This window comes from Salmo trutta, chromosome 29 (genome assembly GCF_901001165.1).
Source record: "Salmo trutta chromosome 29, fSalTru1.1, whole genome shotgun sequence".
In the NCBI taxonomy this organism is placed as follows: Eukaryota; Metazoa; Chordata; class Actinopteri; order Salmoniformes; family Salmonidae; genus Salmo; species Salmo trutta.
The window spans coordinates 9,722,378-9,735,682 of record NC_042985.1 but is presented as its reverse complement, the minus strand read 5'-3'; the positions used below and the strand labels follow the sequence as shown (position 1 = coordinate 9,735,682).

At 44.3% G+C, this 13,305-nt stretch overlaps 1 protein-coding gene across 1 annotated transcript in view; it reads right to left on the bottom strand.

The window, feature by feature from the left end:
* The window catches only part of LOC115166882 (alpha/beta hydrolase domain-containing protein 17C), a 41,729-nt gene extending 28,932 nt beyond the window's left edge, over window positions 1–12,797 (bottom strand). The window contains exon 1 of the mRNA XM_029720782.1: window positions 11,807–12,797. Coding sequence (XP_029576642.1) covers window positions 11,807–12,291 — 485 coding nt within the window. The 5' untranslated portion in view covers window positions 12,292–12,797. The remainder of the gene's footprint in view (window positions 1–11,806) is intronic.
* Window positions 12,798–13,305: the final 508 nt, after the last annotated feature.

Sequence of the window (13,305 nt, the reverse complement as noted above, 5' to 3'; positions counted from 1 at the left end):
GTAGACCTACACAAGGCTGGAATGGGCTACAAGACCATCGCCAAGCAGCTTGGTGAGAAGTTGACAACAGTTGGTGCGATTATTCGCAAATGGAAGAAACAAAAGAACTGTCAATCTCCCTCGGCCTGGGGCTCCATGCAAGATCTCACCTCGTGGAGTTGTAATGATCATGAGAATGGTGAGGAATCAGCCCAGAACTACACAGGAGGATCTTGTCAATGATCTCAAGGCAGCTGGGACCATAGTCACCAAGAAAACAATTGGTAACACACTACGCCGTGAAGGACTGAAATCCTGCAGCTCCCGCAAGGTCCCCCTGCTCTAGAAAGAACATATACATGCCCGTCTGAAGTTTGCCAATGAACATCTGAATGATTCAGAGGAACACTGGGTGAAAGTGTTGTGGTCAGATGAGACCAAAATGGAGCTCTTTGGCATCAACTCAACTCGCTGTGTTTGGAGGAGGAGGAATGCTGCCTATGACCACAAGAACACCATCCCCACCGTCAAACATGGAGGTGGAAACATTATGCTTTGGGGGTGTTTTTCTGCTAAGGGGACAGGACAACTTCACTGCATCAAAGGGACAATAGACGGGGCCATGTACCATCAAATCTTGGGTGAGAACCTCCCCTCAGCCAGGGCATTGAAAATGGGTCGTGGATGGGTATTCCAGCATGACAATGACCCAAAACACACGGCCAAGGCAACAAAGGAGTGGCTCAAGAAGAAGCACATTAAGGTCCTGGAATGCCCTAGCCAGTCTCCAGACTTTAATCCCATAGAAAATCTGTGGAGGGAGCTAAAGGTTCGAGTTGCCAAACGTCAGCCTCGAAACCTTAATGACTTGGAGAAGATCTGCAAAGAGGAGTAGGACAAAATCCCTCCTGAGATGTGTGCAAACCTGGTGGCCAACTACAAGAAACGTCTGACCTCTGTGATTGCCAACAAGGGTTTTGCCACCAAGTACTAAGTCATGTTTTGCAGAGGGGTCAAATACTTATTTCCCTCATTAAAATGCAAATCATTTTATAACATTTTTGACATGCGTTTTTCTGGATTTTGTTTTGTTATTCTGTCTCTCACTGTTCAAATAAACCTACCATTCAAATTATAGACTGATCATTTCTTTGTCAGTGGGCAAACGTACAAAATCAGCAGGGGATCAAATACTTTTTTCCCCTCACTGTATGCCCTAACACTACACAGCTGATTCAAATAATCAAAGTTTGAGGAGTTAGTTATTTGAATCACCTGGGTAGTGCAGGGGCAAAAACCAAAGCATGCACCCTGCTTCAAGGGATAGGCCTACTTCACCACCCACCCCTGTATAAAAGAATGACAGATGCCTTCACGTATACCTAAAAAAACAGTCTCAAGTCAAACAGTGGAAAAGATGGGCACCATTTAATGAAATGGAATAATATGGTGCCGCTGACAATCTTTCCAATTCAAATGGGACTGAGGCCTGCGGATTTCTCTGAAGGCATATAGTGGGATCGACACAACAGACCCCTTTTAGTCTAAAACCTGCAGACAGACTGATATTCTGGGTTAACTATCGCTTTAAATCAATGGCATCCGAGATGTGAAGTCAGTGTGTTACAGGCAGGTTGGTTGGGAGATATGGGCTCTCCAACCACTCAACAGGAATGAGACACACCACATCAAGTGAGCCATTAATGAGCAGTATTGATGTAGCCATCTCAATAACTGAACACTAGTCAACTTTGTCCAATTCAAGAGAGTTGCCCGAGGTACGCCTTTTTCATTTCTAAGAAATCAAATTGGTTGTGTGCGTGCGCACGTGTTTGTTTCCAGGCACAATCTTAATGGTTTCCCACCAAATGTGATTAAAAAGATATTGAATAAACATAAATATTTTCCGCAGGTACACCAGCCACCCCAAAGAGCGGAGAAATGATTAACAGTGTTTTCATGCATGGGCAGGCAGCTCAGGAGGGTCAGGGCATAACGAAATGTTTTCATGGTTAACGCACAAAAGGAGGAGTTGTTAAAGGCTCTCCCTTCAATGGCATTCAGACAATCTGTCAAATCCAGTTTTAATTAGACATGTTTGGAATGGGAGATGAGATGGCCTGGCTGGAGTACGTGTTATTCTTCTGTGATCCTATTTTTAATTCATGTTCATTTGAGGGAAGAGGTTCAGTGCGAGGATTATTGATCAGTGTGTGACAGCAAGCAAACAAAATGAATTACAGTGTGTAAGTAATTTGTTCTTCTGTAATCATAGCTGTATTAAAAAATAAGGCCAAAAAAGCTCACAGAGCATCGAATGAAGTTGGCTGCAACACTGGTAAAGATGCCACGGTTGCACTGAACTGATAAGTACAATAAACACAATATAACAAATATGGTGGCAGATCCCCATGACAGGATGGCTGTGAGGTTCATGATGGAGAAGCTCCTGCCATTACCCATCGGAAGGCAGCGGAATAGAATGCAAATTAAACTAGTTGAAATAGTGGTGGGAAGTTGATAATGATATAGTCCTGCCTGCAGGCAGGCAAACATGTATCACTCAAACTGCTGTTTAAGAGGGGAATGATGAAAGGCTTACACAATTGCAAACACACGTGCATTCCCACACTAGGGGACATTATCACCAGGCCATTGTGACTGAAGGGGGCTTTATCACCAGGCACTGAAGGCAGGCTCTCAACATGTCACACTGGCTTCTCCTGAAGCACGTCAGGGCAGCAGCAGCGCACTTTATAGAGCCATTCATTTGCTCACTCAATTACAGCTGACATGCTCCTGAAAAGGCTGATTGTGTCAAACAAGTCCAGGGAAAATGGTTTGACACCACTTTGCTTGAGAACTGCTGCCAAGCGACAATAGCCCAATAAGAAAAGGTAGCTTAAACTGTTGGAAATGACAAAAGGAGCTAGTCCGAGGCCCCTATTCCTTTGTTGAACACTGGTGGTGTGCAGGACCGTGCACAGACCTTTCAGGGGACAGGTGCTAAAAATAAAAAAGCACCATATAAAAAATATATACTTTCAGAATTCATATCTAGAAATGTATAACATACTGTACAAACTGCTTCTGTAGCTACTTATTGTTTTAGCATAGGCCTATTTATTAATGCAACACACTCACTCATCACAAATTGCAAGCTAGTTCGTTACATTTGAGTCATTTAGCAGACTTATAGGAGCAATTGGTGTTAAGGGGGTTGATCAAGGGCACAGACTGATCTTTTACCTAGTCTGCTCAGTGATTAGAACCAATTTTCTGTTACTGACCCAATGTTCTTAACCACTACCTGCCGCCCAGTGTGACCCAAAGACATGATTGACATGGGGAAAAGAGGGTAGGCTATCAGCTGAATGTAAATCTGCTAGTTAGCTAGACCTATAATATTTTTACTGGTTATTATTTATCTTCAATGCTGTTAAATAACTTCATAATATAGCCTAATATTCATAATATAGCCTAATATTCATAATATAGCCTAATATTCTAAGTCATGATATATGGTTGGCTGGCTAGTGGCTGGTGTGGATATTTTAGTATATGGTGGTTAGCTAGAGTCTAGACCCGTGGTTGGCAAAGTGTGTGTGTGTGTGTGTGTGGGGGGGGGGGGGGGTTTCAACTTACTCTTGAAAGTTTTAATAGTAGAATGCACAAGGTGCAATTTAGCAAAATGGTTATTCCTCGACCTAATAAGGATCATGGTTTGAATTGAAAGGCTTTTCTCCCTGGCTTTGAACTGGTAAAGACTCACACTTGAGTGATCAAGCCTGGAGTCACTGTTAAATGTAGCCTATAGAATTAATCAATTTCATTAACACAGCTTATATTTCACAATTTTTAGGGAGACTAATGGTTCCAAGAAAATGCAGAGTAATGTATTAAAATGACTTATAAGGTGAAAATAATATTCCTAAGAGCTTAACACACATTGTGAGATTGGTCAGCTAGTGAAACGAGGGATGCACGATATATCGGTGAACATATCGGAATCGGACGATATTAGCTAAAAATGCCAAAATCAGCTTCGACCCGATGTCCAGTTTAACGCCGATATGCAAAAACGATGTCAAAGCTGACGTGCATACCTAGATAACGTAATGACGCCACGAAAAACACAGCTGCTACACAGAATAAAATCTGAAAAATACTAAGCGCAGACTTCCAACAACTAAACAAGTTTAAGTTGAGCAGTCATTTCAAAGAGTAAGGAAATTTCAGCGAGACAACTCAAAGGCAAAATCCATTAACGCCAAGATAATGGAATTCATTGCCCTTGACAATCAACCATTCTGTCGTGGATGATGTCGGCTTTCGCCGACTGGTCGAGCACCTCGAGCCCCGGTACACACTACCAAGTAGGTCTATTTTTCAGATGTTGCCCTACCAGAGTTACACAGAATTGTTGAAACTCACATCTATGAGTTACTTGCTATGTTACTGCTATTAGCTTCACGACTGACATTTGGACCAGCGATGTCAGCCCCATGAGCATGCTGAGTCTGACAGCACAGTGGGTCGACGAGGATTTCGTACTGAGGAAAGCCGTATTGCAAGCTCAAGAATGTGCTGGTTCTCATACCACTGCTGCCATTTCAATGACTTTTGAGAACATTTGAAACTTGGAAACATGAACACACTCCTAGCGCCAATCGAACGGACTCAAGAAATAAGCTAATCAACTGCGTATGTAGCCGACGGGATACCCTCTGTCATGGCATTGAAACGCCTGCTCAACAAAACCCCACGGTCTGTATCGGCAGTTAAAACTTGCAAAAGTACTCGAGGCTGTGAACAAGCGATTCGGTGGCATTCTCTCTGAGCCTCTTTACTGTGTCGCCACCATGCTTGATGCTAGGTACAAGGACAACTACTTCGACTCAGACAAGAAACAGGGTTTACGTGAAATGTTACAAACACAGCTGGACAAGATGGAAACGGACACAGTGACAGTGCACACCGAGGAAGAGAGGCCACAGACAGAGCTGAAACTTCACTGCTTGACATGTAAGATGAAATCCTGGTTGAGACTGAACAAATGAACAATGAAACAGCAAGTAAGTGAAAGAAAGAGGTTTTGATTATGTTTTACTGGTAAAGGGGACATACGTAAATGCCAACAAAATAACTTTTTGGTCAGTGTGTGTGTGTTTCAACTATTTAAACTGCACTAGAACGCTAAAAGGCAGCTACAATTGTAAATATCGGTATCGTTTTTTTGGCAAGGAAAATATTGGATATCGGTATGTCATATCGGTGCATCACTAAGTGAAACCACTATGCATTCAAAGTGTATCTAACCTCATCTCACTACACAGTTGGACTACTAGCCGAACAATCTAATGTTTACAAGGCTTAGAGTAGTAATGACTGTAGTTTCCTATTTGTTGATATACACAGGCTGCATTCCATTCCAAACAGTGGTACCCTCACTAGTGCCCTCATTCACTCCCTTCCATAGGTGTGATATGACGGAATAGGGCCTTAGCGGTGGAATCAATAGGCCTAGCTCCAGGGCCATGCAGAGACCTTTGATGGGGCAGGTGCTCATTCAAACGTTTCTACTACTCCTGTAGCCCAATTCATCATACATGGTTTTTTAAAACATAGGCCTTTATTTTCTGCAACAACAAAAAAACAGCTAACCAAGCTAGAACGACAGATTAAAAGGGAGTTAGAAACAGTACTTCCTTGCTAGATGCACTCCTGGGTATACTGTACCAGCTGATCATGTCTAGTGTAGGCTAGATGATAAACCCAACATATGTCAGCAGTTCCAAAGTAACCGATAGGCAGTGTTCATTTCAAACTCGCTGCCCGGCGCAGGTGGGAAGCTGGTGCATTCGATGAGGACAAGCGTGTGGTGGCAGAAGGGAGGGGACTTTTATCAAGATTAATGAGTTCATGAGAAAGTATCTAGTTTAACAGGCAATTTGTTGCATTTCAAGTTGAGAAAAGACACTAAAAATAAAATGTTAAAAGTAATTAGTTTATAAAAACGGCACCAATCAAAAGGGCACCCCTGTTATTTTACCTTTATTTAACCAGGTAAGCTAGTTGAGAACAAGTCCTCATTTACAACTGCGACCTAGCCAAGAAAGCAAAGCAGTTCAACACATACAACAACACAGAGTTGCACATGGAATAAACATACAGTCAATAATACAGTAGAAAAAGTCTATATACAGTGTGTGCAAATGAGGTAAGATAAGGGAGGTAAGGCAATAAATAGGCCATAGTGGCGAAGTAATTACAATATAGCAATTAAACACTGGAGTGATAGATGTGCAGAAGATGTATGTGCAAGTATTGATACTGGGGTGCAAAGGAGCAAAATAAATAAATAAACAGTATGGGGATGAGGTAGTTGGATGGGCTATTTACAGATGGGCTATGTACAGGTGCAGTCATCTGTGAGCTGCTCTGACAGCTGGTGCTTAAAGCTAGTGAGGGAGATATGGGTCTCCAGCTTCAGTGATTTTTGCAGTTCGTTTCAGTCATTGGCAGCAGAGAACTGGAAGGAAAGGTGGCCAAAAGAGGAATTGGCTTTGGGGATGACCCGTGAAAGATACCTGCTGGAGCACGTGCTACGGGTGGGTGTTGCTATGGTGACAAGTGAGCTGAGATAAGGCGGGGCTTTACCTAGCAAAGACTTGTAGATGACCTGGAGCCAGTGGGTTTGGCAACGAGTATGAAGCGAGGGCCAGCCAACGAGAGCATACAGGTCGCAGTGGTGGGTAGTATATGGGGCTTTGGTGACAAAACGGATGGCACTGTGATAGACTGCATCCAATTTGTTGAGTTGAGTGTTGGAGGCTATTTTGTAAATGACATCGCTGAAGTCAAGGATCGGTAGGATGGTCAGTTTTACGAGGGTATGTTTGGCAGCATGAGTGAAGGATGCTTTGTTGCGAAATAGGAAGCCGATTCTAGATTTAATTTTGGATCGGAGATGCTTAATGTGAGTCTGGAAGGAGAGTTTACAGTCTAACCAGACACCTAGGTATTTGTAGTTTTCCACATATTCTAAGTCAGAACAGTCCAGAGTAGTGATGCTGGACGGGCGGGCAGGTGCGGGCAGCAATCGGTTGAAGAGCATGCATTTAGTTTTACTTGCATTTAAGAGCAGTTGGCCACAGAAGGGGAGTTGAATGGCATTGATGCTTGTCTGGAGGTTAGTTAACACAGTGTCCAAAGAAGGGCCAGAAGTATACAGAATGGTGTCATCTGTGTAGAGGTGGATCAGAGAATCACCAGCAGCAAGAGCGACATCATTGATGTATACAGAGAAGAGAGTCGGCCCGAGAATTGAACCCTGTGGCACCCCCATAGAGACTGCCAGAGGTCCGAACAACAGGCCCTCTGATTTGACACACTGAACTCTATCAGAGAAGTAGTTGGTGAACCAGGCGAGGCAGTCATTTGAGAAACCAAGGCTGTTGAGTCTGCCGATAAGAATGTGGTGATTGACAGAGTCGAAAGCCTTGGCCAGGTCGATGAATGCACAGTATTGTCTCTTATCGATGGTGGCTATGATATCATTTAGGACCTTGAGCATGGCTGAGGTGCATCCATGACCAGCTCTGAAACCAGATTGCATAGCGGAGAAGGTACGGTGGGATTCGAAATGGTCGGAAATCTGTTTGTTAACTTGGCTTTCGAAGACCTTAGAAAGGCAGGGTAGGATGGATATAGGTCTGTAGCAGTTTGGGTCTAGAGTGTCTCCCCCTTTGAAGAGGGGGATGACCGCGGCAGCTTTCCAATCTTTGGGAATCTCAGACGATATGAAAGAGAGGTTGAACAGGCCAGCAATAGGGGTTGCAGCAATTTCGGCAGATAATTTTAGAGAGGGTCCAGATTGTCTAGCCCAGCTGATTTGTAGGGGTCCAGTTTTGCAGCTCTTTCAGGATATCAGCTACCTGGATTTGGGTGAAGGAGAAATGGAGGAGGTTTGGGCGAGTTGCTGTGGGGGGGTGCAGGGCTGTTGACCGGGGTAGGGGTAGCCAGGTGGAACGCAAGGCCAGCCGTTAAAAAAATGCTTATTGAAATTCTCATTTATCGTGGATTTATCGGTGGTGACAGTGTTTCCTAACCTCATTGCAGTGGGTAACTGGGAGGAGGTGCTCTTATTCTCCATGGACTTTACAGTGTCCCAGAACTTTTTTGAGTTTGTGCTACAGGATGCAAATTTCTGTTAGAAAAGGATAGCCTTGGCTTTCCTAACTGCCTGTGTATATTGGTTCCTAACTTCCCTAAAAAGTTGCATATCAAGTGGGCTATTCGACACAATAGCCTAATGTGAAAGGAGCCAGCCAAACTGATCCCGGGCCTTGACCCTATCCCAATGTGAAAGGAGCCAGCCAAACTGATCCCTGGCCTTAACCCTATCCAAATGTGAAAGGAGCCAGCCAAACTGATCCCTGGCCATGACCCTATCCCAATGTGAAAGGAGCCAGCCAAACTGATCCCTGGTCTTGACCCTATCCCAATGTGAAAGGAGCCAGCCAAACTGATCCCTGGTCTTGACCCTATCCCAATGTGAAAGGAAAGGAGCCAGCCAAACTGATCCCTGGCCTTGACCTTATCCCAATGTGAAAGGAGCCAGCCAAACTGATCCCTGGTCTTGACCCTATCCCAATGTGAAAGGAAAGGAGCCAGCCAAACTGATCCCTGGCCTTGACCTTATCCCAATGTGAAAGGAGCCAGCCAAACTGATCCCTGGTCTTGACCCTATCCCAATGTGAAAGGAGCCAGCCAAACTGATCCCTGGTCATGACCCTATCCCAATGTGAAAGGAGTCAGCCAAACTGATCCCTGGCCTTGGCCCTATCCCAATGTGAAAGGAGCCAGCCAAACTGATCCCTGGTCTTGACCCTATCCCAATGTGAAAGGAGCCAGCCAAACTGATCCCTGGCCTTGACCCTATCCCAATGTGAAAGGAGCCAGCCAAACTGATCCCGGGCCTTGACCCTACCCCAATGTGAAAGGAGCCAGCCAAACTGATCCCTGGTCTTGACCCTATCCCAATGTGAAAGGAGCCAGTCAAACTGATCCCTGGTCTTGACCCTATCCCAATGTGAAAGGAGCCAGTCAAACTGATCCCTGGCCTTGACCCTATCCCAATGTGAAAGGAGCCAGCCAAACTGATCCCTGGTCTTGACCCTATCCCAATGTGAAAGGAGCCAGCCAAACTGATCCCGGGCCTTGACCCTACCCCAATGTGAAAGGAGCCAGCCAAACTGATCCCTGGTCTTGACCCTATCCCAATGTGAAAGGAGCCAGTCAAACTGATCCCTGGTCTTGACCCTATCCCAATGTGAAAGGAGCCAGTCAAACTGATCCCTGGCCTTGACCCTATCCCAATGTGAAAGGAGCCAGCCAAACTGATCCCTGGCCTTGACCCTATCCCAATGTGAAAGGAGCCAGTCAAACTGATCCCTGGCCTTGACCCTATCCCAATGTGAAAGGAGCCAGCCAAACTGATCCCTGGTCTTGACCCTATCCCAATGTGAAAGGAGCCAGTACTGAAACCTTAAGAGCTGAGAAACATTTAAGACACTGCTTCACTGCTCAACCTTTCACACCGTCTCCTGATGTTGTTGTTTCCTTCATAAACACAACCCCTGGTGTGAGTGGTCCAGTTATGGTGGGAGAGGTTCCCAGTTTCCAACATACTATTCATTAGACAATTTATTTTCTCACTTGCTCCTTCTACCTGAAGTGTGGCCTCGTTCTATCCCCCTCTCTAGCTAGGTGTCCATCCAATTGGAAGGTTTTCATGCGAATATTCAAAACGCCACATGAAAAGAAATATGCACATCTTCCCTACCAGTGGTGAGCCACCAAACTGACTTCTTGCTGATGACAGTGGACACAAAATGTAATTTTTTTTGCTTTAGTTTTCATGTACCAAATAATAGTTGTCACAAAAACTGTTGAGTTAAATAGCAAATGTGCCTACTCTGGTCTTGGCACATGCGCTCTAGCCAACCGCTCACAGATACAGTGCGGGTAGGCTGTGCGGGTAGGCTGTGCGGGTAGGCTGTGTGGGTAGGCTGTGCAGGTAGGCTATGCGGGTAGGCTATGCGGGTAGGCTAGTCTACATGATGAGATTATGGACAAGACTAAGAGCGAGAACATTTTTTGTCAAACGGCAGTTAAGCGTCGACCATGTTCCTAGAAGACTCTTGATATTTATTGGAAAGCAGCATCAACCTGATCACTGGCACTTTCACCAGCCTGTGAAGTTCATCTGCAGCCTAACACACTGCATGGTTTCCCCGTGTTGTAGTGGGAGGACCACACACACCATATAATCACATCACTTCAATATGGTTATTATAACAATATATCAGCATTTCTACTGCCATTTCTCGCATAATTCATTTTACGGACAAAAAGATCAAACCATGTCTAACGAACAAATTTGGCATTTATCAAAATTGTACCGAAACTTCCTGTTTCCATAACAGCTGTCCTGATTTTGTTTTATACGGTAGGACTTTACTTGGAGAAAAACTGTGGCTAGAAACGTGGTAAATGATAAAGCATTGGGCTGGAGGGAGTTTCCATCATAGCCCTTAAACCAGTACATTACTTTCCATTACTTTTCATCCATGCACACTTTTGGGGAATAGGCAGAGGAACAAAATAACCGTTTTGGGTCTCTTTTCTGGTGGATATTCATTAAGACTAGCAACATGGCTGCATATAAGTTTCTGCTTTATCCAACCACTGTCGTTGTCTTGAATATTGAATGTGGAACTGAAAAGGCGCCGGCAGCAGAGTTTTACCAGGCCTCCTTTACTTCCTACTTAATTTGGGAGTTAAGTCACATGTGCAGCACCTAGACATCAGTGGAGGCTGCTGAGGGGAGGATGGCTTATAATATTGGAAACCATGTGTTTGATACCATTCCACTGCTTCCACCTCACAAGCCTGTTCTCCCCAATTAAGGTTTCACCTGCCTCCTGTTCTAGGCATAGGCCTACATTGAACAGTTATTTGACAGACAGTCACACTACCTGAAACTGAAGGAACTAACAGCCTGTCAGGATAAAGAGCAAGTAAACAAGGAAAGTAAGCTGGGAGTTGGCGGTTGTCTCTCAGTAATCTAGCAACTGAAATGACACAGCATGCCAGGCAGTCTGTCCTGCCCTGACCCTGCCATGAGCATCTCATAGCTGGGCTAGTAAGCTAGTGTCACCTGCTATGGCTAGTTTATAACTAAAGCTCTCTGTCCTCGGCATAAAGAGGAGACACGTCAAACCTGTTATTATGATTTCTGGAAGATCAACGTTTTTGGACACATTTAGAAGGTTTTACCTGATTAAGTATAAGACACAAACTATTGTAAATTAATGTTTAAAGTTCCAGTGTGGGCTTCAAGAGGAGTTGTCTGGCCTGCACAGATCTTCAAAGTTTAAACATGGAAGCTTCTGGACACGTTCAGAGTAGCATGCCACAAAATCAATTGAATATGTGCAAAGTATCAAATCACTATGCAACTAGCTACCACCTAAACGTGTGCACAGAATCTAATGTTACCAGTCCTCTCAGCGTTATAAATGAATAGCTAATGCTCTGCTCTCAGCTGTGTAGGCAAATAAATAAAAACGCTGTGCAGGCATGTTATAGTGGTTGTCATAGCAATCAAATATGGAGGGGGAGGGGGGCAGCCATAGAAATGGAGTACGGTAGCTAGCAAACGTTGGCTAACTAACAAAGCCCAATACAATAAACCCAACTAGCTATGTAGCTTGCATGTTAGCTTGTTGACACTGGCTGTATAGGCTAGTGCTATACTCACTTGTTCCTTAGCACCTGCCAGGCAGCCTCGATGTCCGCATACAGGTTCTTTTCTGACGGTTTCCCGCTGCTGACACCGTAACCCGAATAATCATACGAGAAGACGTTGCAGTTTATCCTCGAACCGAGGCCGATGTAGAAACTGCACATTTGGCCTAAGTCCACTGCGTTACCGTGGGAAAAGAGCAATGTGTACCGGCTGTTGGGTGCGCATCGTACAAACATGCAACCCAGTCGGTTTCCCCGACTGGTTCTGGTGTTGAACACCTCGACAGCGTCCAGTTCGCGTTGGGAGTACTGCCAGTCTGCTCGCTCGGTTAGATGCAGGCTACTCGTCCCGTTAGCATCGGTGTGTACGGAGTACGTGGGTTCGGGAGGGAGAAAGGCTAGTTTGGATGCGATGCGACTGGGACAGGGCGGGCAACAGAATAGCCAGCATAGTTCACCGAGGGAAAAACCATTCATCCTTGGGCCTTGTTCGGGCATTGAGGCTTGATAGACGCTTTTTCTTTGTAACACCAGCAAATGTATCCAGCTCTGTTTTTTTTTTATCTGGCTGGTAACAAAATAACAATAAAACACTTCGTAAGGAGCTAAACAAGCTAGCCACCTAGTACTAGCTAGGCTAGTAGCTGGCTAACTGGTTTCTCCTTTGTATAGCTTGGTAGCTAACGTGATTTACAAAACTCAGAAAGTCGTTAACATGGTTAACGTTTTTTTTGTGTCTACAGAAGCGATATAACTTCCTTGTTATCATACAATTTCAAAACGTTGGTCGAAGAATTAAGCTTATGTCAAACGTAAACGTCGAGTTAGCAGGCTAATACAATGTATGCAGCCATATCTTTCAGCAGTAACGCCAAATATAAGATTTCCGGTCGAACCGGATATCCTTTCGCACTTTTTCGTCAAAATCATGTTGATGACAGAACCGTAGTAGCAATAATATGCATATTATGCAGTCACTCACTTGATAGTAGGCTATTATTGAAATATGAGTGTTTTCTCTAATGCATATGCAATCATGCAACAGCTAGCTACATCAATCGTTTGCCTGAAACCACAGTTTGAATGGAAATAGTGTTGCTTTTCCTGTAATTGCATCTGAATAAATGTACATTAGTTGTAGATCCATTGGGTTGGAAACAAACATGCAAATTGCTGTGAAAAGAAAATAGACAGTTTAAGGACCAGAAATATAAATAGGTTTAGAATATTAATTGAGAAAATGGAATGCATGTGAGAATGATAAGTGGCGGTATATGCACCTGTCAGTTGGTTGTGATCACCCCCCCAAATGTTGCTTAATGCTCAGCACTAAAGGCTAGTAAATGTCTGACATACAGATTCGAGGTCGCAACGGGGAGCGAGTCGTGCGGACGAAATCTACAATATGGGTGTCAGTTCTGATGTTATGGAGTGGGAGGATAAGGGTCAATGACCAGAATGGTCAGTAGTGGAAAGACATATGTTACGTTCCCCAGTTTCTGTGTTTTGGGT